The following is a 22,921-nucleotide window of genomic DNA, read 5'->3' on the forward strand; positions in this document are numbered from 1 at the left end:
TGATAGAGAATGTGACTCTTGATCTTGGGGCTGTGAGTTCAAGCCCCAGGCTGGGTGTGTGGGGCCTACTTAAAAAATAAAAATAAAAATGACAGAGACGCCTAGGTAGCTCAGTCAGTTGAGCATTTGATTTGGTTTCGGATCAGGTCGTGATCTTGCAGCCTATGGGTTCAAACCCCACATTAGGCTCTGTGCTAATCAATTTCTACAAGAATCAATTTCTAGAAGATCAATTTCTAGAAGAATCACCGCTAAGTCAGAGGGTATCATTGCTAAGTGCTCTGGGAACTTTTATCGCTACTGCCCTAAGGGCAACACCCTGCGCTTCGGGGTCACACTGGAAAGGCCGGAGAGCTGCTTAAGTCCCACTCACCCGTGAGCCATACTGACTGAGGCTCTCAAAGCTGACGCGCTTGGCCAGGGAGATGCAGGCGATACGCCGGGGCTGGGTGCATGCCACGTGACTGAAGCCGGCGGCCAGCAGGTACTGGGGCACCTGGGTGGACTTGCCACAGCCCGTGTCACCCGCCACCACCACCACCTGGTGTTCCTTCAGTGTCTGCAGGATGCGGGTCCCGTACTGGGCGATGGGGAGGGCCGCCCGTTCCCTCTGCAGTCTGGCCAGTCGTCCAAACGCCTGCTTCTGGCCAAAGTCCAGGTAGTGCAGAAGGGCTCGGCGGAACTCGGACACCCTCTCCGGGGGCTGTCTGTCCAGCCCCCGAGAGCCCCGGGCATCGGGGCCCCGGACCGAGAGGTTGATGCGGTAACGGGGGTCGTAAGCGCGAGGCAGGTCGGCCAGCGCCGGGATGCTGTGCTTGGGACACCCAGGGTCTTTGTCCCCCTTCCTGGTGCTCTTGAGGTTCTGGAATCTCTGTAAGCGTTCAAAGAAGGTCCAGAACTTCTTGCGCTCCTCAGAACCCTGGGGTATATAATCCTCATCACGGAAAAAGGCGTCCTCAAAGAGGCGACGGGTCTCCGGACAATTCCAGTCCCATTTCTCAGGGGCGTCCTCCTCACTGGGATCCCAGTGTCGGCCTCGGTCATCCCCGCCCTCCTTCGTTCTGGGAGGAGGCATGTGGTGGGCAGTCACGACGCGGTCTCAAAGCTGCAGTGAGAGCCCAGTGCCCGCGAGGAGGAACCACCTACTCTTCAAAAAGCCAATTTTGCTCCTCACTGTGGCACAGGATGATGACAGGCAATGGGCCCCGGGTCAAACTGGTGACACACAGGGCACCTCACGACTCCTGCGGCGATCTGTGCGACAGACACAAGTCCATCCTGGGTCTTCCAGGCCCTGTGCACCTGGAGGAGAGAACAGAAGACACTCATTTGTCTTTCGAAGCAATTCCTGAAAGGCTGCGGTTTTGTAAGCACGGGATGAGGAGGATGGATGGTAAGGAGTAAGGTCACCCTGAGCCCTCACATGTGGTCATGGTCACATATGACAGACATTTCACCAGACAATCCAGTGACAGGGCTGTGGGAGCCCAAAGGAGCTGCCTGACCATGCCTGGGAGTCGGGAAGGGTCCCCAGAGACATCTGACCTGAAATCTGAAGGACTGTAGGCCATGGGACCGTCACGAGAGGCAGTAACACAAGAAAGCTGGGGTTTAACGGAAACAGTATGACAAGACTTCTCTTCTTAATATTTATTTTGTGGGGGCGAGAAGGAGAGAGTGTGAGCCTAAGGGGGGAGGGGAAGAAAAAGAGGGGGACAGAGAGGATCCGAAGGAGGCTCTGTGCTGACAGCAGCCAGCCTGATGTGGGGCTCGAACTCACCAACCATGAGATCATGACCTGAGCTGAAGTCGGAAGCTCAACTGACTGAGCCACCCAGGCGCCCCTAGGCAAGAGCTCTGAGAACCCCTACTGATTGCGCAAGCAACAAAGGTCTGGCCAATCATGGGCCCCTACTCATCCTTTACCCGTTGATTGGTGCGAGGTGTGGACATGTAGTCCGGGGAGAGCCAATCACGGCCTTTCTCTGGAATTTACACTAGGTTGCCAGGAGAGAAAAGCCCTCATGTTATCTACCTGCTTTCCCAGAAACCCATCCTAGAGAAAAGCCTGCGCGTGGGCAAAGCACGCACCAGGACGGCCACTGAGCAACTACCAAAACAGAGGTGGAAGGGGGAGAGGGGAGAAGGTTGGCAGCATCATTCAGTGCTGGAGACCTAGTTCCCAGCTACACAAGAAAACGTCTTCGCTCCAAGTTGGTTTTCTGACTCTCAGCTGCCTAAGTCCTAACAATACACAGCATATCCTCGTATGTACGATATTCTGAAGTCCATCCCTCAGATTCTTATCGTTTATGACCTTCAATGGATTCAGAGGCTCTGAAGCCTCCTAGGTACAGGCTTTGGAGTCAGGCAGATCCGGGTTTGAATCTCTGCTGCATCATTAGATGTGTCACCACGGGCAAATTAACTTGCGAGGCTGTTTTCTTCGTCTATAAAATGAGGATAATGGCGTCCTCCCAACATCGTAGCACTGATTGCCCAGCCAGGCACGGAGGAGCGAAACAGTAACTAGAATTCGAGTCCAGTCTTTCTCCCCGTGATGACTAACAAGGGTAAAACAGCAACAACCAGGGGCCTATAACCTGGAAAACTACACTCGAGGCCACATCCCACCTTCGTATGGAATCAGCAATGCCTTTACCTACTCTTCAGTCTCTTGGGGCCATCGTGGAACAGATCCCACCTCTGCAGTCTCGTGGGGGCACTTAGGTCATCCATGGGAGTTATTAGAGCCAGAAAGGGATTTCCACGGAGGAAGCACTTGTGAGCTGGCAGAGTGGTTCCCCGCAGGAACAGGAGCCTGTGCACCCTGTTTTCTGGTAAACGCCCGGGCTGGGTGGTGCTAGAGTGGGAATGCAAGTTGTAGAGGAAGTAGTCAGAGGAAAAGGCCTTGGAAGGCTGCTGACACTGAGCCCATGATCCTCAGAAAAGGACAGGGCTTTCTGTCCGAGGCTGCAAACTGCCTGTGTGCACATGGGCCCAACAGAGCGCAAACCATGGCTCTCAAGCAGTCTCTTCTCAAGAAATCCACCGCCCCAGTCTCTTCTCAGCCGATGGAGCAGGTGACTCTTGATTTCGGGGTTGGGAGTTCAAGCCCCACATTGGGTGGAGAGATGGCTTAAAAATAGTATCTTAAAAAAAACAAAGGAATCTTAGGCTAGCTTGTAGATTTCTCGGGTCCTCTGGCTGCTTTTAACTGTCTCTGACCATCTCTGGGCCTCTTGACGATGGCTTTCAGGGGCCTTCTCTGCTTCCCTCGTTCTCCCCTCTCTGGCTGTCCATCCTCATGTCTCAGCCTGTCTCTTCCAGCTCACCATGCTCAGCCCTCTTCCTCCGTTTCTTCTTTTTTTTTTTTTAATAATTCTTTAGGGGCGCCTGGGTGGCTCCGTCGGTTAAGCGGCCGACTTCGGCTCAGGTCATGATCTCGCGGTTCGTGAGTTCAAGCCCCGCGTCCGGCTCTGTGCTGACAGCTCAGAGCCTGGAGCCTGTTTCAGATTCTGTGTCTCCCTCTCTCTCTCTCTGCCCCTCCCCCGTTCATGCTCTGTCTCTGTCTCAAAAATAAATAAACGTTAAAAAAATTTTTTTAAAATAATAAAAAATAATAATTCTTTAAAGTTTTATTTATTTTTGAAAGACAGAGTGCGAATGGGGGAAGGGCAGAGAGAGGGAGACACAGAATCCAAAGCAGGTTCCAGGCTCCAAGCTGTCAGCACAGAGCCCGATGTGGGGCTTGAACTCGCGAACTGTGAGATCATGACGTGAGCCGAAGTCGGACGCTTAACCAACGGAGCCACCCAGGCACCCTCCTCCTCTGCTTCAAAGTCTGGTCCCGTCTCTCGTTTCTCTGATTTTCTGGTCTGACATTCTCCCCAACCGTCTTTCTCCATTTGACCCTCTCCATTCCTCCATCTGCCTTTCTCGTTTGCTCCTGGTCGTCAGCTCTGATGCTCCGTTTTTGTCTCTCTCCGGTTCCCATCACGGTCTCTCCCTCCGTCACGACTATCTCTTCATCTCCATTTCTCCACCTAATATTTTGCCTCCCAGTTGTCCGGCGCTTCAACAAGTTAGCACCCGCTCCCGTGTCAGGTACCATTCTAAATCACCTGCGTATACGTACACGTGCACGACAAGCATCCGCGCACCTACACTTCCCTCACAACGTTAAGAAGGTGCTATCGCCACTCCCTGTTGTACTGAACCAAAGATGGTTGAGTACGTGGTGCGACGGGGAATTCAAATCTAGGGAGTCAGGCTCCCATTTACTCCTCTTCATCTCCTCGGTGTGATTCTCCATCATCTGGCTTTACGTCTCCATTTTTAACCATGACGTGGTCTTTCCAGTTCTGTTCGCACTCTAGTCTTCCAGTGGAACCAGCTCTCCATCGCGTCCCATTTCTCCACCCCCCCATGATGGCGAGGTCAATCACTTGGAAGAATTGTCAAGTATAGGCTCCGAGAGAACGGTTGACAGCAAAGAATCATCAAATACCGGCCGCCCCGGGGGAGGAGGTTCAGGGTCCGTGGCATCTCCTTCAAGAAATCCACCGCCGCACCGGCACCTGGGTGGCTCAGAGGGTTGGGCGACCGACTCTTGATTTCCACTCAGGTCATGATCGCGGGGTCAAGGGATAGAGCCCCGTGAGTCTCTCTCTCCCTCTGTCCCCTCCCCGCTTCCGCTCTCGCTCTCTCGAATTTTTTTAATGCTTTAAAACTTTTTTAAAAAGAAATCCACCACCACAGCAACTCAACGAGAAATCATCATCGCCCTGAATTCTTGCTTTCTCCAAAGCAAAGGACTTTCATTCAAAGCAACCCCTCCCCACTTCGCCCCTCTTCTCCATGGTTTTTGCTATCGCCGGCCTGTCCCAAATTGCAACTCTCCATTATCCCCAAGTAAAACCCACCTTGGCTGCTACGATAACTTTTATTTTGAAGGCCAACCAGTGTCTTGCTCCTCCGTGGGAACTGCCCGCCTCCTGAGCCTCCGTTCGCCAATTTCCACGCCCACCTTCCTACTCTTCCCCCACCCCCACCCCTCAAGTTCACGGTGCCACCACATTTTCTCTGCAGTCTCCGCGAGGCGCTCTGGGGGACCCCATCAGCTCCTCGCGCCGCCCCCCCCCCGCCGCCATTTCTCCAGTTTCCGGCTTCCGTCCTCTCTCAACCTCCCCGTCTCTCGGTCCCTCAGCTTCTCCAAGCTTCTTTTCGCGACTCCCATTTCTTCCAGTCTCGCGCCTCTCCGGGGCCCAGGCACTGCCGGGGCGCGCAGGCTCCATCTCCGTCCGCTTCTCCCGGCCTCTCTGGCTCCTCCAACACACTTCCTCATCTTGGGATTTCCCTCCCGACCCCTCGGCTCGCTCCCCAGCTCCCCAACCTGCTCCGACCCGCGCCACCGCCGCCGCCGCCCCACCCCCCTCACCTCACAACCGCCGCAGCCGCTCCAACTTCCGGTCCCCAGCGCCCCACACGCGCCCAAAGCCGGCTCTGCGCCTGCGCACGCCACCACCCCTCGCGGCCCGGCCCCACCCCGCCGCGGGCCGAGGAGCCGGCGCGCCACCGGGAGCGTCCGAAAACCCACTCTGCGCCTGCGCACAGCACGCGCGGGCTCCGCCTCTCTGCAAGTGGAGCCGAGAGTGACGCTGCGCCCTCTAGGGACGGGGAGCAGCACTGCGGCGGAAACTCGGAAGCGCCTTCTCCCCCGCGCACGCTACCCTCCCCCTGACTGTCACTTGCGCCCGGGACGCCCCGACGCCCGGGGAGAATGCTAGCAGGAGCCCAGACGCTATGAAACCGCTCCCGTGATTTAGTCACTACGATTCATAATTATTAATGCAAGATTCTGTTAACGCAAAATTCACCCTAGCAATTCACTAATAAATAATTCAGCTCCACTCCCCAGCCTCTTGAAGGCAGGGGCCGTTCCAGCCGTGGAGGTCCCATGTCCTCCAGCGTCCACCACAAGGATCAGAGAGTCGGTAAATGTGTGTTGACTAGTCCTAGGTCCCCCAGTCATTGCGGGTCTGAGCCTCAGTTTCCCTATTTATAACATGAGGATAATATCTCCTTTTCAAGACCGTTGGGGAAAGTAAGCGAAAGTGTATACATAAGGTAATACATTGCTTTTTTTTCCTACTGTACATAGTAAGCATTCAATAAATGTTAGAGCTTTCATTTTTATTGTATTCTCCTACCATTCCCCTTTTTCCTTAAGATGATACTGCCATTGAGAAGCTACGGCCTTCAGTTCTAGACCCAGTTCTAGGCACTGAGCATACAGCAGCGGACGAGACAGATAAAGTCCCTCCTCCCCCGGTACTCCGGTTTTAGTAGGGGAAACAGACACATCAGTGAAAAGAATTGCCAAGAAGCACTGTCACGCTCTTTGGAGAAAAACAAAGCAGAAAAGGAGCAAGGAGTGTTATCATTTTAAGTAGCATGATCAAAGAGGACAGCTCCAAGGAAGCAGCATTTGAGCAGAGAGTCGAAATACGTGAGGCAGCAAGCCACGGAGCCAGCACCCTGGAGGTAAAGGAAATAGAAACCGCAGAGACTTCCATGGCAACAAAACTGGTCATTCCAAGGTCAGCAAGCAGGCCTGTGTGGAGGGGGAAATAGCAGAGAATGAGGTGAGGAAAGAAGGCAGATAGATCAGATACACTATGGTGAGGATTTTGGCTTCTCATCGGAGTGAGATGAGAGCCAAGGGAGGAATTTGAGCAGAGGAGGGACCTGAGGCATGATCTGACTTAGATTTTAATTGAATCCTCTGGCTCAGTGTGTGAGAAACAGACTACAGGGTACCCAGATGAGGAAAGAGGACCGGGGAGGCCACTGATACAATCAAGGGAGAGATTGCGGACCAGGATGATGGCAGAGAAGATGGCAAGAAGTAATCGCGTTCTGTGGATATCTTAAGGTAGAACAAGGCGTCAAGGATGACTCCAATGTTGTTGGCTTGAGTGCCTGCAAATATGGAGTTGCCATCAACTGAGATCAGGAAAATAGGAGGGGAGGGCTCAGAGAGAAAACCCCAGAGTTTCACTGTGAGTGAATTAGTCAGTTACGGGTTGGACACCAAGGTGGATGTCATTACAAATACAAACCTTCGGAAAACAATGTGAACACAGAGAGGCCCGTTCATGTGTCATCATCAAAAGAAGGGGAAGAAACTGACTAAGCACTGCTTGAAATTTGCAAAAGCGAACAATTTATTTTTAAAGAAAAATGGGAGGGAGTAAAAATACAAAGTCAAGATGTAAGTCACAAACTACCAACATTAAGAATGAGTAGAGGGGCGCCTGGGTGGCGCAGTCGGTTAAGCGTCCGACTTCAGCCAGGTCATGATCTCGCGGTCTGGGAGTTCGAGCCCCGCGTCGGGCTCTGGGCTGATGGCTCGGAGCCTGGAGCCTGTTTCCAATTCTGTGTCTCCCTCTCTCTCTGCCCCTCCCCCGTTCATGCTCTGTCTCTCTCTGTCCCAAAAATAAATAAACGTTGAAAAAAAAATTAAAAAAAAAAAAAAAAAAAAAGAATGAGTAGAAAACTTGAAACTAGTTCTATTGGGACCCGGCCCATCAGAAACAAGGAAATCAACACGTTCCAAGAACGAACAAAATTAAGAACAGAAAAGGGGAAGTTACAACAAACAAAAAGCAAGATTACTTTTAACCACCCGGTTTCACAGAAATACCTTTGAAGGCTTACATGAAGTTTATTCTTCTTTCAAAAAAAAGTAAGGCTGATGCAGTGATAAATGACAATAAATTTCAAAAGCCACAAAAGTCTTTTGATAAACATACCAAAGAAAAGCTCTCCTAAATGGCACCTGGTCCCAGTGGACTGACAGCAGGGTTTCCCCTGACTTTTCATGACGCTCTATAAATTGTCTCAGGACATAATTCATTCTACGAAGGAATATTGGTCTTAATAACTCATGCGTGTCAATTCTGAATGAAACGCCAGGAATAAAATATGTATTGTTGAGGACCTACTATGTATCCCTGTAGCAGATAGAGAAAAAAGATAGCAAGAAAGAGAACCTCATCGCATTGAGGAGCTCACGGTCTAGTTGGAAAACAGGGTGTAGACAAAGATCGTTTTGATGTTTCTAAGACCTGGGATGGGGGGAGGAGAGACAGGAATAAAAATAGCGCACTGGTTGCCTGTGGGGAATTGACGGGTTACCTGGGAACTTGTGTTCTAGAAACTCAAGTCAGAGAAGAGAACACTACGCCCTCCTTTGGAGGGGAATGGATCAGAGAGGGTTCCCCAGAGAGAGTGTCATTTGAAGGAAAATTTCTGAGCATGGGCACTGGAGTCAAGGGAACGTGGGGTCAAATCTCAGCTCTGTAATTTCCTCGCTGGGTGACGTTGGGCCAGCGACCTCCGCTCCCTGAGCCTCATCTTATAAAATGAAGTATCTCTCGTTCCTTCCCTATGTGGTTGATGGAATTACCCTAAAGGAGAAACTATGTGTAAGATGCTGTCCTGGAGTAAAGACTCTATATCCAGGTGCCACTACTATGTGACTTAAAAGATGTGAGCAGGTGAGATTCTCCAGGGGCCCTTCCCAATAGAACTTTCTGCAGTGGTGGAAGGGTTCTATATCTGCACGACCCGATATGGTAGCCACCAGCGACACGTGGCTATCTATCGAAGCTAGTGCAACTGAGAAACTAAATGTTGCATTTGAATTCATTTGAATTTGAGTAAGATTGGGCAGCACAGATCCAAAGGGCATTCTGGGCAACAGCAGCAGCTTGGGGAAAGGGCCCAGAAGCATGAACTAATCCAGCTCAGAGGATCCGTGTGAGTTTCCTGTGGCTGCCAATTAAGAAGTAACCACAAATGTAGTGACTTAAACCAATGCAAATTTATTCTGTAAGTTTTGGGGGTCGGAAGTCTCAAATCAAGGTGTCGGTAAGCCCCTTCTGGGGCCACATTCTGTCTCCAGTCGCTCACATCTGCTTCTGTTGTGACATCTGCCACTGACTCTGACTGATAAGGACCCTTGTGATTCCCTTGGGCCCATGCAGATCATCTAAGATACTCTCCCCACCCCCGAGATCCTTAATCACATCTGCAAAGTTCCCTTTGCCACGGTAGGTCACATAGTCACAGGCTCAGGGGATTAGGATGTGGACCTCATTAGGGGCCATTATTCTGTCCGCTACAAGAATATACTAGAATATAAACGTGTCCGGTAGTGGAGAGAAGCCTCAAATACCAAGCTAAGGAGCGAGGACGTAGGCTTTCCTTCAAAATACACCCGTAATCTGTCACCTTCTCACTACCTCTGCTCTTACCCTGACTCGAGTCACCATCACTTTTTGCTCAGACCATTGCAGTAGTCTCCTCGCTGTTGCAATGGCTCCTCGTGTCCCTTCCCCCCACCCCCATAGACTCGTCTCCACCAGCAACTAGAAGGACCCTATTAAAATCTAAGTCAGATCAAGACCTCTTTCTGCTCAGAAAAGGGTCGCCTGGTGTAGATTAGAAAAACAAAAAAATGACAGGGATGCCTGGGTGGCCCAGTCGGTCGAAGATCTGGCTCTTGGTTTCGGCTCAGGTCATGATCTCATGGCTTGTGAGTTCGAGCCCCATGTCGGGCTCTGTGCTGACAGCTCAGAGCTTGGAGCCTGCTTTGGATTCTGTGTCCCTCTCTTGCTCTGCCCCTCCTTCACTCATTCTCTCTCTCTCTCTCTCTCTCTCTCTCTCTCTCTCTCTCAAGAATAAATAAAATATTAAAATAAAAAAATTTTTAAACTTTTCCTTGTTATTTACCTGAAACTCAAATTTACTGGGTCTTGTGTATTTCAACTGATAAGAGTAGCTCAGAACACTCCCATGGAACTCCAGACACTTGCTATGGCCTGAGAGGCTTTCAAATCTGGCCCCCCACTATCTCTCTCCCTTTCTCACCCCACTTTCCCTCTTGCCCCCTCCACACTGGCCTTTTCACTCTTCCTGGAATGTGCCAAGCACATTGTGCCTCAGGGCCTTTGTACTTGCTGAGCCCCGTGTTTAACATACTTTAAGCATGACCTCTCCCTCCCTTCCTCGGGTCTTGGCTAAAATATCACCTTACCCGATGAGCCTCGCCTGACTGATCTATATCCCTGCCTCACTCAGCCCTTTTCGTCCCCTTTAGATTTCTTAACACTTATCACCACTTGATGTATTCCATATTCACTTTTCCTTTGCTTTCTGTCGGTCTTCGTCCACGAGAATATTGTCTGTCTTCGTCCACTAGAATGCCAGCTCCCCGAGGGCAGGGGTCTGTGTCTGTTTTGGTCACTGCCACTTCCTCAGTGCCTATAATAGGGCCTTACACACAGCAGGTGCATAATGAATGGATGTTGAATGGACAGAGAAATCAGTGATGATATCATTGAGCCCCTGGATCCAGCCGTGCCTGAAGCCAGCTTTGCGAAATCGGACAGAAGAACACAAACCAAGTTCCCTTCTAGCCTACACCTCCATCTCCGACACGAGGTCGTGGCTGGTGGATTTCTTGCTGACCACGCTTTCATCCTTGCTCTGCGACTCCTTCAGGGCCCAGTGACACGCGGCCGGCAGTGACCTGCGCAGTTGCGTCCTCCCGAAATACAGGAAGAGCATGGGGTTGAGGCAGCTGTGAGCCAGAGCCAGGCCGGTGACCAGGGGTTCGGCCCGCAGGGCCCGGGCCAGGAGCGCGGAGTGCGGGGCGGCCACGGCGAGCACCAGCCCCAGCACGTGGTAGGGGGCCCAGCACACAAAGAAGCCCACCACGACAGCCGTGCCCAGTGGCCAGCGGCGTCGGGCCGCGCGGCACAGGAGGGCACCGTGGCAGCCGGCCACGACCGCCAGGGGGCCCAGGAAGCCAAAGACGAAGCGGGTGGCGGCCACCGTGTTCTCGACCGCGGCGGACCCACCATAGTCCACTACACATTCCAGGCGTCGAGGGAAATGCTCCTGGTGCAGCCGCCGATAGATGGCCGAAGGCACGGTGAGCAACAGGGCCACCGTCCAGGCGACCGCGCGGGCTGCCTGCACCCTACGAGCCCGCCCGGCGGCGGCGGCCCCCCAGCCGGGCCTGAGGGCCAGCAGGCAGAGGTCCGCGCTGAGAGCGGCCAGGAGGAGCACGCTGGCGTACATAGACAGCAGGATGGCCGAGGACAGGGCCCGACAGCCCACCGCCCCGTACGGCCAGTGGCCCCCGCGGGCGAGGGGCACCGCCAGCATGGGGAGCGACAAACAGCAGAGCAGATCCGCCACGGCCAGGTGGAGGAACCAGCTGGCACCGACCCGGTGGCGGGCCTCTTTCCTGGACACCCAGGCCACCACGGCATTGCCCGGCACGCCCAGCAGGAAGACCGCCCCGTAGAGCAGGAACGGGGCGGCGCCCAGCGGGTCGCTGGAGACGCAGGTGCCGTCCATGCAGTCCACGGGGAGGTCCGGAAGCCCGTCGTAATCCCCATACTCGTAGCTGACCGACGTGTTCTCCATCCAGGCCCCAGACACCTGAACCGGGGAGAAAGGCGTGGAAAGTGAGGAGGAACCCCCCACCCCCACCCCCGGGTCCCCGGAATCCTAGGGGGTGGGAGCCCCATTAGCGGCTTGGAGACCAGACGCTGTGACGGCCTCCGAACCGCAGCGCGTTCCGGTCCTGCGACTAGCTGGGGAGCGACTTGGACTTCGAGGACGATGCCACGTCAGCACGCCCGCCCCCCCCCCCCCCCCGTTGGAATCCTGGAATTCCAGAACTAGCTCCAGAGCATGCGGGAATTCTAGAATGTCGCAGTGTTAGAACCCAGACCTCTTAGCATCTGGGAATTCCGGAACGCTGCAGTGTCACGACATGATCACGATCGGGGCGCCTGGGTGGCCTAGGGGGTGCAGCGACAGACTCTTGATCTCAGCTCGGGTCGTGATCTCATGGTTGGTGAGTTCCAGCCCAGCGTGGGGCTGCGTGCCGACAGCTCGGAGCCTGGAGCCTGCTTCGGATTCTGTGTCTCCCTCTCTTTCTCTCTCTCTCTCCGCCCCTCCCCCGCTCGTGCTCTGCCTCTGTCTCTCAAAAACAAATAAACATTAAAAAAATATTTTTATATAAAAAAATGATCGTGATAAAACAATTTTTGGAATCCCCAAATATTATAGTAGGACCCTAGCCAATTATTATTTGGAATTTCCAGAGCAGCGCTGTGTGTTCATGGAAATGTCCTCTATGGGGGCTCCTGGGGGGGCTCGGTCGGTTGAGTGTCCGACATCAGCTCAGGTCACGATCTCGCGGTTCATGGGTTCAAGCCCCGCGTCAGGTTCTGTGCTGACAGCTCAGAGCCTGGAGCCTGCTTCGGATTCGGTGTCTCCCTCTCTCTCTGCCCTTCCCCCACTCATGCTCTGTCTCTCTCTGTCTCAAAAATAAATAAAATTTTTAAAAAATGTGTCTTATTTATTTTTTGAGGGAGAGAGGAAGCAGGGGAGGGGCAGAGAGAGAGGGGGACAGAGGATCCGAAGCAGGCTCCGCGCTGACAGCAGTGAGCCCGACGCGGGGCTCGAACTCACGAACCGCGAGACTGTGACCTGAGCCGAAGACAGACGCTCAACCGACTGAGCCACCCAGGCGCCCCCTACTAAGAGCAATTTTGTAAAGTCATGATAGTGTCAGGAAAACAGGAAAAATAAAATCTCGAATTCTCTGTTAGGAGATTCATTCATTCATTCATTCATTCAAGTTAGCACCTGAGTACCCTGTCTGTTCCAGGCACTGAATACACAACGGGGTGACATTCTAGGTGGATGGAGGCAGACGAGGAAGGAATAAGTCACACAAGGAATAAAGAAGCAAAATACAGGGGCGCCTGGGTGGCTCAGTCAGTTAAGTGTCCGACTTCAGCTCAGGTCACGATCTCGCGGTCCGTGAGTTCGAGCCCCGCGTCGGGCTCTGGGCTGATGGCTCGGAGCCTGGAGCCTGTTTCCGATTCTGTGTCTCCCTCTCTCTCTGCCCCTCCCCCGTTCGTGCTCTGTCTCTCTCTGTCTCAAAAATAAATAAACGTTAAAAAAATTTAAAAAAAAAAAGAAGCAAAACACAGTATCTTAGAAGGTGATAAATGCTATGGCAAAAAAAAAAAAAGAAAAGAAAAATCACACACGGAATTTTAAATAAGTGGTCAAAGACGGCCTCTCTGAGAAGGTGACATTTGAACAAAGCCATAAAGGAGGCGAGAGGGATGAGCCGTGTGGGGATCTGAGAGAAGAGAGTTCCAGGCAGAGGGAACAGCCAGTGCAAAGGCCCTGAGGTGAGAACATGGCCGGTCACGTTCAAGGAACAGTGAATCATTCGATCCCTATAACAACCCTCTGATTCTAACACTGCTATTGTACCCATTCTGCAGACGAGAAAACAGGCACAGAGAAATAACCTCCCTAAGACCATCCAGCTAAGCAAGTAACAGAGCCGAGTTTTGAACTGGGTTGGCCCCACCCCGGACCTCCGGGCCCTGGAATATATTCACTCCGAAATCTTAGATTCAGAAGGCAGGACAGCCCGTGGCCCGGAGCAGACCCGGGCTCTGTAACTGAGTTTCAGTTGGCTGTCTCTCGGTTTCCTCATCTGAGAAATGAGTCACGGAGGTGGACCTACCTCATCGGTTTGGGGCGGAGGGGAAGGAGGCCTTGAGGAGTTGGTGTGTGTAAATCACGTGGCACAGACAAAGGGCTCAGGTAGACCGTAGACGATCCCCCATAATGTCAGACCTGACCCTGTGGGTGTCTGCTGACTCTTCATGGGCTGGCTGGCCCTACCCAGAGCCCTATCTGGCATTGACACAACAGGAAGAGCAGAGGGGAAGTTGGGACACCTTCTGCCCCCTCCACCCCGCCAACTAGCTGCCAACTAGCTGCTAAGAGGCCCGGCCACTTTGTGTGTGTGTGTGTGTGTGTGTGTGTGTGTGTGTGTGCGCGCGCAGGCTTTAAAAATTCAGGGGCGCCTGGGTGGCTCAGTCGGTTAAGCATCCGACCTAGGCTCAAGTGATGATCTCGCTGTCCGTGGATTCGAGCCCCGCGTCGGGCTCTGTGCTGATGGCTCGGAGCCTGGAGCCTGCTTCCGATTCTGTGTCTCCCTCTCTCTCTGCCCCTCCCCCGCTCATGCTCTGTCTCTCTCTGTCTCAAAAAAAAAAAAAAAATTAAAAAAAATTTTAAATTCAAACCCTCACCAGCCGTGTGGCCTTGGGCGGGTCACTGAACCTCTCTGTTCCTCAGCTTCCCCGTCTGTGATACGAGGATAATGATATTCCTCCCTTCAAGGTGTCGCGAGCATTCAGTAAGTGAATCGGGGCGACAAGCCAAACCCAGTGCCTGGTCCACAGTGAGCATGTGACATGTCAGCTGCTGCTACACACACCCTCTCTCCCACCCGAAGACCCCCGCCCTGCCCAGCTTTTACTGGTTAAAGTCTGGAAAGCATTCCGCGTGTTGGCAGCTCAACCAGTCTGTGGTATTTCCCTTTTCAGATGTCAGACAGGGATGGAACATTCCAGCACCCCCTGGGTCATCTCATAGCCCTTTCCACGCAACGTGTTTTCGATCTGTTTCCCTATCTGCACACACATCCACCCTTTTCTTAAGGTTCAGAATCGGCCCCCTGGCTGGACGGGTCGTGCTCATTAACCAGCCTTAGACTAAATAAAGGACGTTGAAAAAAAAATTTTTTTTTAAGTTTATTTATTTGAGAGAGAGACAGCGTGAGCAGGGGAGGGGCAGAGAGAAGGAGAGAGAATCAAAAGCGGGCTCTGCGCTACCAGCAAAGCCGCGAGATCATGACCTGAGCTGAAACCAAGAGTCGGACGCTTCACTGACGGAGCCACCCAGGCGCCCCAATAAAGGACAGTTTTAGTGATGGTCACGGGCAGCTTAATTATTTTATCACCTTTTGTGCAATAAACTATATTCATATAACTATATCTACATGTAAAACATAATTACCAAAATAACTATTATTATTACTTTATAACAATGAAGAGAGCAGATGACATTTATTGAGCACCTACTATGTACCAGGTATAACCCTTAAGACAACGCTATGAGGTACGTGCCATTGTTACGCCCCATTTCCCAAACTGTTGGCTACTTCTGGCTCCACTGTGTCCCGGCATCTAGAAGGGCACCCGGCCCGCAGCGGGTGCTTAGGGGAGGTTTGGCGAGTAAAAGAACGAAGAGGGAAACTGAGGCACCGAGAAACAAACGGGTGACTTCGGCTTCTTTCGGTTCCCTGAGATCCCAGGCACCCGTGTGAGTGCTCTTGGCACACGTGTGTCTGTAAATCAGCCTGTCGTGTTGGAACCCCTGGGGCCCGGGGGAACCGTGGAGCAGAATGGACTTGAACCCAACATGGGATACCTCACCGCCACCTCCCAGAGAAGCACACATATGCTCATCAAAAGACCTTTGCCAGAAGAGTCACGTTCACAGAAGCCCATGTTGGGAAACCACCCAAACAGTCACCCACAGGGGAACGAATAAACAGAGCAGGGTATATTCCTGCGGTGGAATGTTCTACAACAATGAGAATAAGCAAACCACACACGCAAAGGTGGATAGATCTCATATATACACTGCTGAGGGGAGAGATCCAGACAGACACGCAGGAGGGTTGACTGAGTAGTATCATTCTCATCAAGTTCAAAAACAAGCAGAAGAGGGGCGCCTGGGTGGCTCAGTCAGTGGGTTAAGCGTCCAACTTCGGCTCAGGTCATGATCTCGCGGTTCGTGAGTTCGAGCCCCGCGTCGGGCTCTGTGCTGACAGCTCAGAGCCTGGAGCCTGTTTCCGATTCTGTGTCTCCCTCTCTCTCTCTGACTTTCCCCCGTTCATGCTCTGTCTCTCTCTGTCTCAAAAGTAAATAAACGTTAAAAAAAATTTTTAAAGAAAAAAAAGAAAAAAAAAACAAGCAGAAGAATTCTCTGGGGGGTTAGTGACTGGGGGAACGGGAGGGCACTTTGGGACCAGGGTTGGGCTATTCCTTTTTTTATTTTTAATATTTATGTATGTTGAGGGGCGTCTGGGTAGCTCAGTGGGTGAAGCGTCCGACTCTTGGTGTCGGCTCAGGTCACGATCTTGCGTTTTCGTGAGTTCGAGCCCCGTATCAGGCTCTGTGCTGACCGCGCAGAACCTGCTTGGGATTCTCTGTCTCCTTCTCCCTCTGCCGCTTCCCCGCTCACATTGTCTCTGTCTCTCTCCAAATAAATAAATAAACCTTAAAAAAAATTTTTTTTTTAACCTTGAGAGCGGGGAGAGGTAGAGAGAGAGAGGGAGAGAGAATCTTAAGCAGGCTTCACGCTCGGCGAGGAGCCCAACGCGGGGCTCGATCTCACAAACGGGGAGATCACCGCCTGAGCCGAGATCGAGAGCCTGACGCTCAACCAACTGAGCCACCCAGGCGCCCCCGGATTGTGCTATTTCTTGGCCGGGGTGCTCACTGCCTGTGCAAGCTCGGCTCGTGGAGATACCCTGAGTTTCCTGGTTCTGACGTGCCCACTTTTGTGCGTGTGTATGTTACACATGAAAAATAAAGTCAAAGTCTTAAGAAGTGGGATGACCAAGTCGAAGGGCTAGGTCACGGGACGCGTTGCCATTTGCTGGGGTCTCCAGAAACTGCCCGAGATCCTGGAGGTTGAAGACTGACCTCCACCGGGGTGGGAGGGCTACGTGGGTCCTTTGCCCCAAGCTTTTCTGCCTGGCTGCCCGCGTAAATTCCAAGGGTCTGGAATCGCAACGGAATGGTGAGAGGGTTCCATCTCTCAAGTCCCAGGACTGATACCCAGCTTCTGACAATCATTCGTCTGAAAGGCCAAGCTGGTGCGACGCCTCCCTCCCGCCCTTCCCTCCGTCCTTACCGTCTCTTGTAAGAGGACCCTCATCTTGACCCAATGTCACTTGAAGCACGAGCCGGGCTCACAGCCGGGACCCGGGAGGTCTGAGGTCTCTCCGGGCATCTGGCAGCCGGGGGGCGGATTCCTGGAAGCCCGTCCCCTTGGCCGAGGGCTCCCACGGGATGCCGCCGGGCACCGCCGACTCACGGGCCCCAGCAGATCTCCACAGCCAGGAAAAACAGGAGTGGCTTTGCCCTACTCCCCGGGGTGTGTTTGTCTTGTACTCTTCCCATGACTCACATATCCCAAAATTACCGGGCAGCGCATGAAGCCGGAGAGGGCTCGGGTGGGTGGAGGGCTGACCCCGTGTCACCAACCCCAGGATCGATGTCACCAGTCACCGATTCCTGGAAGCCACACCTGCGTGGGGTTTGACCTTCAAGACCTGGGGGGGCGGGTTGGGGGGGGGCAGGAATCTGGGCCTAGACTCACTCTCCCATGGGACCCTCTGAGGTCACCCTCACCAAGCGCTCGCTGCCCGCTCCCTGCCTCCCAGCCTCCAACCGCGTGCCCAGCCCCTCTCTCTCTTCCCTCCGCAGAGCCCCAAGGGCAGATAGACACGCCTCCCGCCTTCCGTGCGCTGAGGGAGACGGCTCAGGGTCACCAGACACAGGGCCTGAGGCCTCAGAGCCGACAAAACGCAAACAAATCCTATCCCTCCTGTGAGCCTCAGTTTTCCCATCTTTAGAATGGGAAGATGTTGACTGCACGGTCCTTAACCTCCCTCCCAGCACAGCCGCAGAGGCTGAGAACGTGGGCGTGAGAACCAGAAGGACTCATATTTCAGGTCCCCCGCTGAGGAGTTTGGGGGGGGGGGGGTCTCCGCCTCTCTGAGCCTCAGTTTCCTCTCCTGTGCAGTGGACTTTCTGCAGCAAGCAGGGGAAAAAAAAAAAAAAAAAAAAGGTAAAGAGATTTAAAACACACATATGAATACGACAGTGCCCGGCACGTCGGAGGTGGCTTCACCTGTGCTAAATCCACAGCAGAAAGACTGTAACAGAAACTCTTAAAATTTACATTTTAAGAATGCAGGCTTTGGGGCGCCCGGGTGGCTCCGTCAGTTAAGCGTCCGACTTGGGCTCAGGTCATGATCTCACGGTTCGTGGGTTCGAGCCCCGTGTCGGGCTCTGGGCTGACAGCTCGGAGCCTGGAGCCTGCTTCGGATTCTGTGTCTCCTTCTCTCTCTGTTCCAACCCCCATCACGCTCTGTCTCTCTCTCTCTCTCTCTCAAAAGTAAGTAAACATGACCAAAAAAAAAAAGAACGCAGGCTTAGCAAGAGGAAGTGACTCTCCCATCCCAGAGCCCCTATTCAGCAGTTTTCTGTGTTTGTACTTCTCTCTGTGTGTGATTCAGGGGCTGAGGGGACGTATTTACAATGTTTCTTTTGCTGTTGTGTAGAGAGTAAAATCATGTTGTTAGAGGAAGTTGTTCTGAGTCAACAAACTGGATGGAACTCACTGTGCGACTTGGGGGGGTCTCCCGGCCCCTCCCTGGGTGACCGCGTCTTGGCTAAACCGTGTCATGGCCCCAGACCTTCCCGAGGAGACAATTGTCCCCTCCGTCCCTGCCTTGCTCCGGGAGACCCCTTCATCTCCCACACCCTATGGGAACCCGTCCTGGTCCGAAAAGACCCGGGGACTGTCCGTCCTCAGTCTCATCCGGAGTTTACAGATTGGGCTAAAACTGCTCAGATCGTTAGATCTTCATAAAACTCAGCCCCTGAGTCTCGGGGTGCACGTTTCTCAGATTCTGGGAGGCCGGGGTTTTCCAGTGTCCCTGGCGCTGGGGGCCTAGGGGATGCTGTGGGTTGAGGACAGTGTCTCTACAGGCTGCAGAGGCCAGGGGCGAGGGATGAGGGGGTGGGGACCACAGATTTATAAAAAGTGAGGGGCCAATCAGGGGGTGGGATTCCTTTACAGCCATCCCACGAGTGCCAAGTCCCAGCCCCTCAACACAGGGAATCTAGAAGGAGAACACTTTAAAGTTTTTTTAATGTTTTTATTTATTTTTGACAGAGAGAGAGACAGAGCACGAACAGGGGAGGGGCAGAGAGAGGGAGACACAGAATCTGAAACAGGCTCCAGGCTCCGAGCCATCAGCACAGAGCCCGATGCGGGGCTCGAACTCACCGACTGCAAGATCATGACCTGAGCCGAAGTCGGACGCTTCACGGACGGAGCCACCCAGGCGCCCCGAAGGAGAACACTTTAGAAGGTTCAGTTGAGAGGGGCGCCTGGGTGGCTCCGTCGGTGAAGCGTCAGACTCTTGATTTCAGCTCAGGTCATGATCTCACGGTTTGTGAGTCCGAGCCCCGCGTCAAGCTCTGCCGTGGATCCTGCTTGGGATTCTCTCTCTCTCGCACTCTTTCTGCCTCTCCCTCTCTCTCTCTCTCTCTCTCTCAAAAATAAATAAACTTAAAAAAAAAAGGTTAAGTTGACATAGGAAATTGCCATGTTGTGGGTGCAAATAGGTCGCATTCCGACAAATATCTGATGAGAAAGCAGGTAAGTGGTTGCCAGGAGCTGGGGGGCAGGGAGGGGTGTCTTTTGGGGTGACGGGAATGTTCCGGAACCAGATCGTGGTGACAGCTGCACCCCACTGGGAATGTAGTAAATGCCATTAATGGTGACTTTTTTCATGACTTGTATTTTGCAATTTTTTTTAATAATAAATAATAAGCCATTGCACCTCCTCACCCCACAATGGGATGAAGTTTGGCAACTTCACAGGGTTCACCCGAACGTTAATTTTGTAGATTCACTTATTTTCTTTAAAGATTCTATTTTTTAAGTAGTTTCTATCCCCAACCTGGGGCTCGAACCCGCAACCCCGAGATCAAGAGTCGCACGCCCTACCGACTGAGCCGGCCAGGTGCCCCCACCCTAACAAAATTCTAGAAGCCTGAAAGGGTGAATGGCTGTTTGACCCAAGGGATCTTACAGTGTTAGTCACAGACTATTTGAATCACAGGATTGCAGAATGTCACCCTAGAACCTGGGCGCGTTAGACACATAGAGCTCCAGAAGTACAGAGCCTGGATGGCTCAGTCGGGTAAGTGTCTGACTCCTGATTTCGGCTCAGGTCACGACCCCACGGCTCACCGGATCGAGCCCCGAGTTTGCTGTCAGCACAGAGCCTGCTCGGAATTGTCTCTCTCCCTCTCTCTCCGCCCCTCCCCCGCTCACACACAAGCACACGCGCGCTCTCTCTCTCTGTCTCTCTCTCTCAAAACACATAAACCAACGTTTAAAAGTATAAATAACACCCAAATTAATTGTATCTGATTCTCTCTGCTTCGCTTTGCTTGCCTCTTGCCCGGCCGCTGGAAAACGGACGATCTCACGCGTGGCTCGCATTGTGCTCCTATGAGACCCTGCTGATCTGGAACGGTACCTACCTGGGGGTTAGAGGTGTGGTGTTCGGGGAGGTCACACGGCACAGGTGCAGGGAGGAGGCTTTGCCCCGGGGGCCTGGGGGAGCCAGGTCTGAGGAATAGGTGGGTGGGTGTCAGGGCACTTGGTGGCGGTGGTAGGCAGGGGGCGGGGGACGGACACAGCCAGCTCAGCCAAAGCCAATCATCCACTTTCTTTCTCCCCCACTTCCTCCTCAGAACTTGTTGAGCCAGCAGATCCCCCCAAACCCCAGATGTGCCAACGGCCAGGCCCTTCAGCCCACTTCCTTCTCCCCGGGCGGGGCGGCTCACCACCTCAGAGAAGCCACCTGGACCCCACGCGTTGACCTCCAAGTGTTTCCAGAAGACCATTGCGGGGCGCCAGCTCTTGGGACAACATCTCCCTCCCAGATCAGAGTGAGGGAAAGACCTCGCCGTCTGCAGCCGACTCCCCACCCCCGGGAAAGCTGGCCGTGCTCATGATCCGAGCCCAAATCCAGAGTCCAGTGCTCAATCAACCGAACCACCCAGGTGCCGAACGGGACGACCTTTTAAAAACAGGCCGGTTGGGTCGCCTGGGTGGCTCCGCGGGTTGAGCATCTGACTTTGGCTCAGGTCATGATGCCACGGTTCATGGGCTGGAGCCCCACATCGGGCTCTGTGCTGACAGCTCAGAACCTGGAGCCTGTTTCGGATTCTGTGTCTCCCTCTTTCTCTGACCCTCCCTGTTCATGCTCTCTCTCTGTCTCAAAAATAAATACATGTTAAAAAAAAAAAAAAAGAAAAAAAAATAAATAAACACACAGTTACAGGAGGGAAATGGGGAAAAAATTATAAAAGCAATATCTTGGATATATTGTTAGGCGAAATATAGTATTGACTGCATGAATATATTTTATATATGAAATATCATTGTATATAACAATGTAATAAATATATTGATAGTATTACTATCACTATAATACATTGATGTCAATTATATACATTCATATAATGTTAATATGTGTTATATATGTTCTACAGTATGTAACGTAGTTATACATTTTGATTTTATTTGATTATAAATGTAATTATTAATAGGGGCATCTGGCTGTCTCAGTCAGGATCTCAGAGTTGTGAGCCCAAGCCCCATGCTGGGTGTAGAGATTGCTTAAAAATAAAATCTTTGGGGCGTCTGGGTGGCTCAGCGGTTAGCATCGGGCTCTTGACTTCCGCTACGGTCATGATCTCATGGGTTCATGAGTTCGAGCTGACAGCACAGAGTCTGCTTGGGCATCTCTCTCTCTCTCCCTCTCTCTGCCCCTCCCCTCAAAAATAAATAAATAAACATTAAAATAAATAAATAAAATAAAATCTTTGAAATATATATATACACACAATTACTATATAACATATTGATATTCATATAATACGTAATTGTATAATGTTCATGAATATATTATATTCATCATTACTATGCTACTCATGTCGTTGTTAATATAATTATAAAATATATTACTATTATTGCATCCATTTCTTTTTTATTTTTTAAGTGTATGTATTTACTTATGTAAGTTCTACCCCCAACATGGGGTGCAAATTCATGACTCTGAGATCAAGAGCCACACACCCTCCCAGCTGAACCAGCCAGGTGCCCCCGTTTCTTCTCAATTTTTTAGTGTGGCAACCAGAACACTGGAAACTACCTGTGAGATTCACAGCATGTTTCTGTTGAATGGTGCTGCTCTATACGATATTTCTAGCCCATCTGCACACACGCACGCACACAAAACACTAAAAGAACTGTTTTGCAGTCAATTATAAGTAGCACAGCATTTCAACATTTATTGTTTTTTATTTTCATTATTCAAAGAAAAATTTTTTTAATGTTTATTTTTTAGAGAGAGAAAGACAGAGCGTGAGCGGGGGAGGGGCACAGAGAGAGGGAGGCACAGAATCCCAAGCAGGTTCCAGGCTCCGAGCTGTCAGCACAGAGCCCCACGCGGGGCTCGAACTCACGGACCGAGAGATCATGACCTGAGCCGAAGTCGGCCGCTTCACCGACCGAGCCACCCCGGCGCGCCTATGTTCATCATTCAAGCGCAGCAGACTAGTTTTCTCAAAAGTCAAAAGGTTACACGCTGAATGAGTCCCTTGAAAGGACCGAATTGAAGATGAGAGTGAAACCGTGGTGGCCAGGGGCCCCAGACCAGGCTGGGAGGGTGGAGGGCAGTCGCTGGGGGGTGGGGGCTGGAAAAGGGCATCATGGGGGATCCAGGTGGTGACGAAAATATCCTGCACCTCGAGTATATCGGTGTCTACATCCTGGTCGTGATCTTGTTTTGCAAGGTGTTCCCACAGCGAAATAGGTCAAGGGCACCGAAGATCCCTCTGCATTATCACTCACAGCCAGCTACGCGTGAGTCCGCAGTGATAACCAAACGTTAAAGTTTCTTGGTTTTTTTTTTTCTTTTTTCTTTTATTTATTTTGAGAAATGCAAACAAAACAGCAGTTTACAAAGTAAAACGTCAAGTTCCCGCGTGACCTCCTTCCCCCCCTGGAGGTGCCCAACCAATGTTTCTTAACCTCCCCTTACAGCAAGCTTCCCTCACACTTGCTTCTGACC

At 52.2% G+C, this 22,921-nt stretch overlaps 2 protein-coding genes across 5 annotated transcripts in view; both read right to left on the reverse strand.

Annotated features, from left to right (window-relative positions):
• DHX34 (DExH-box helicase 34) overlaps nucleotides 1-5,524 on the reverse strand; it is a 37,841-nt gene extending 32,317 nt beyond the window's left edge. For 2 of the 3 annotated variants that reach the window (XM_043598560.1, XM_043598561.1), the window contains exons 1-2: nucleotides 5,441-5,524; nucleotides 374-1,302 (exon numbers count right to left, since the gene is read on the reverse strand). In XM_043598560.1, the coding sequence (XP_043454495.1) occupies nucleotides 374-1,075 (702 nt within the window). In that variant the 5' untranslated portion in view covers nucleotides 1,076-1,302; nucleotides 5,441-5,524. Of the gene's footprint in view, nucleotides 1-373; nucleotides 1,303-4,925; nucleotides 5,387-5,440 lie in introns of those variants that run through there. The other variant, XM_043598559.1, reaches the window with a different exon arrangement.
• Nucleotides 5,525-10,215: 4,691 nt separating this feature from the next.
• C5AR2 (complement C5a receptor 2) lies at nucleotides 10,216-17,521 on the reverse strand. Of its 2 annotated transcripts, none has more exons than XM_043598570.1 (2): nucleotides 16,888-17,521; nucleotides 10,216-11,520 (listed from the first exon to the last, which is right to left on the reverse strand). In XM_043598570.1, exons 1-2 carry the CDS (start codon nucleotides 16,909-16,911, stop codon nucleotides 10,489-10,491), a joined length of 1,056 nt encoding a protein of 351 aa, XP_043454505.1. In that variant the 5' UTR covers nucleotides 16,912-17,521; the 3' UTR covers nucleotides 10,216-10,488. The 2 variants fall into 2 exon arrangements, with proteins under 2 accessions (XP_043454505.1, XP_043454507.1); XM_043598572.1 differs by lacking the exon at nucleotides 16,888-17,521 and adding an exon at nucleotides 13,640-13,899.
• Between the last annotated feature and the right edge of the window lie 5,400 nt (nucleotides 17,522-22,921).

Source organism: Prionailurus bengalensis, chromosome E2 (assembly GCF_016509475.1).
Source record: "Prionailurus bengalensis isolate Pbe53 chromosome E2, Fcat_Pben_1.1_paternal_pri, whole genome shotgun sequence".
Classification (NCBI taxonomy): Eukaryota; Metazoa; Chordata; class Mammalia; order Carnivora; family Felidae; genus Prionailurus; species Prionailurus bengalensis.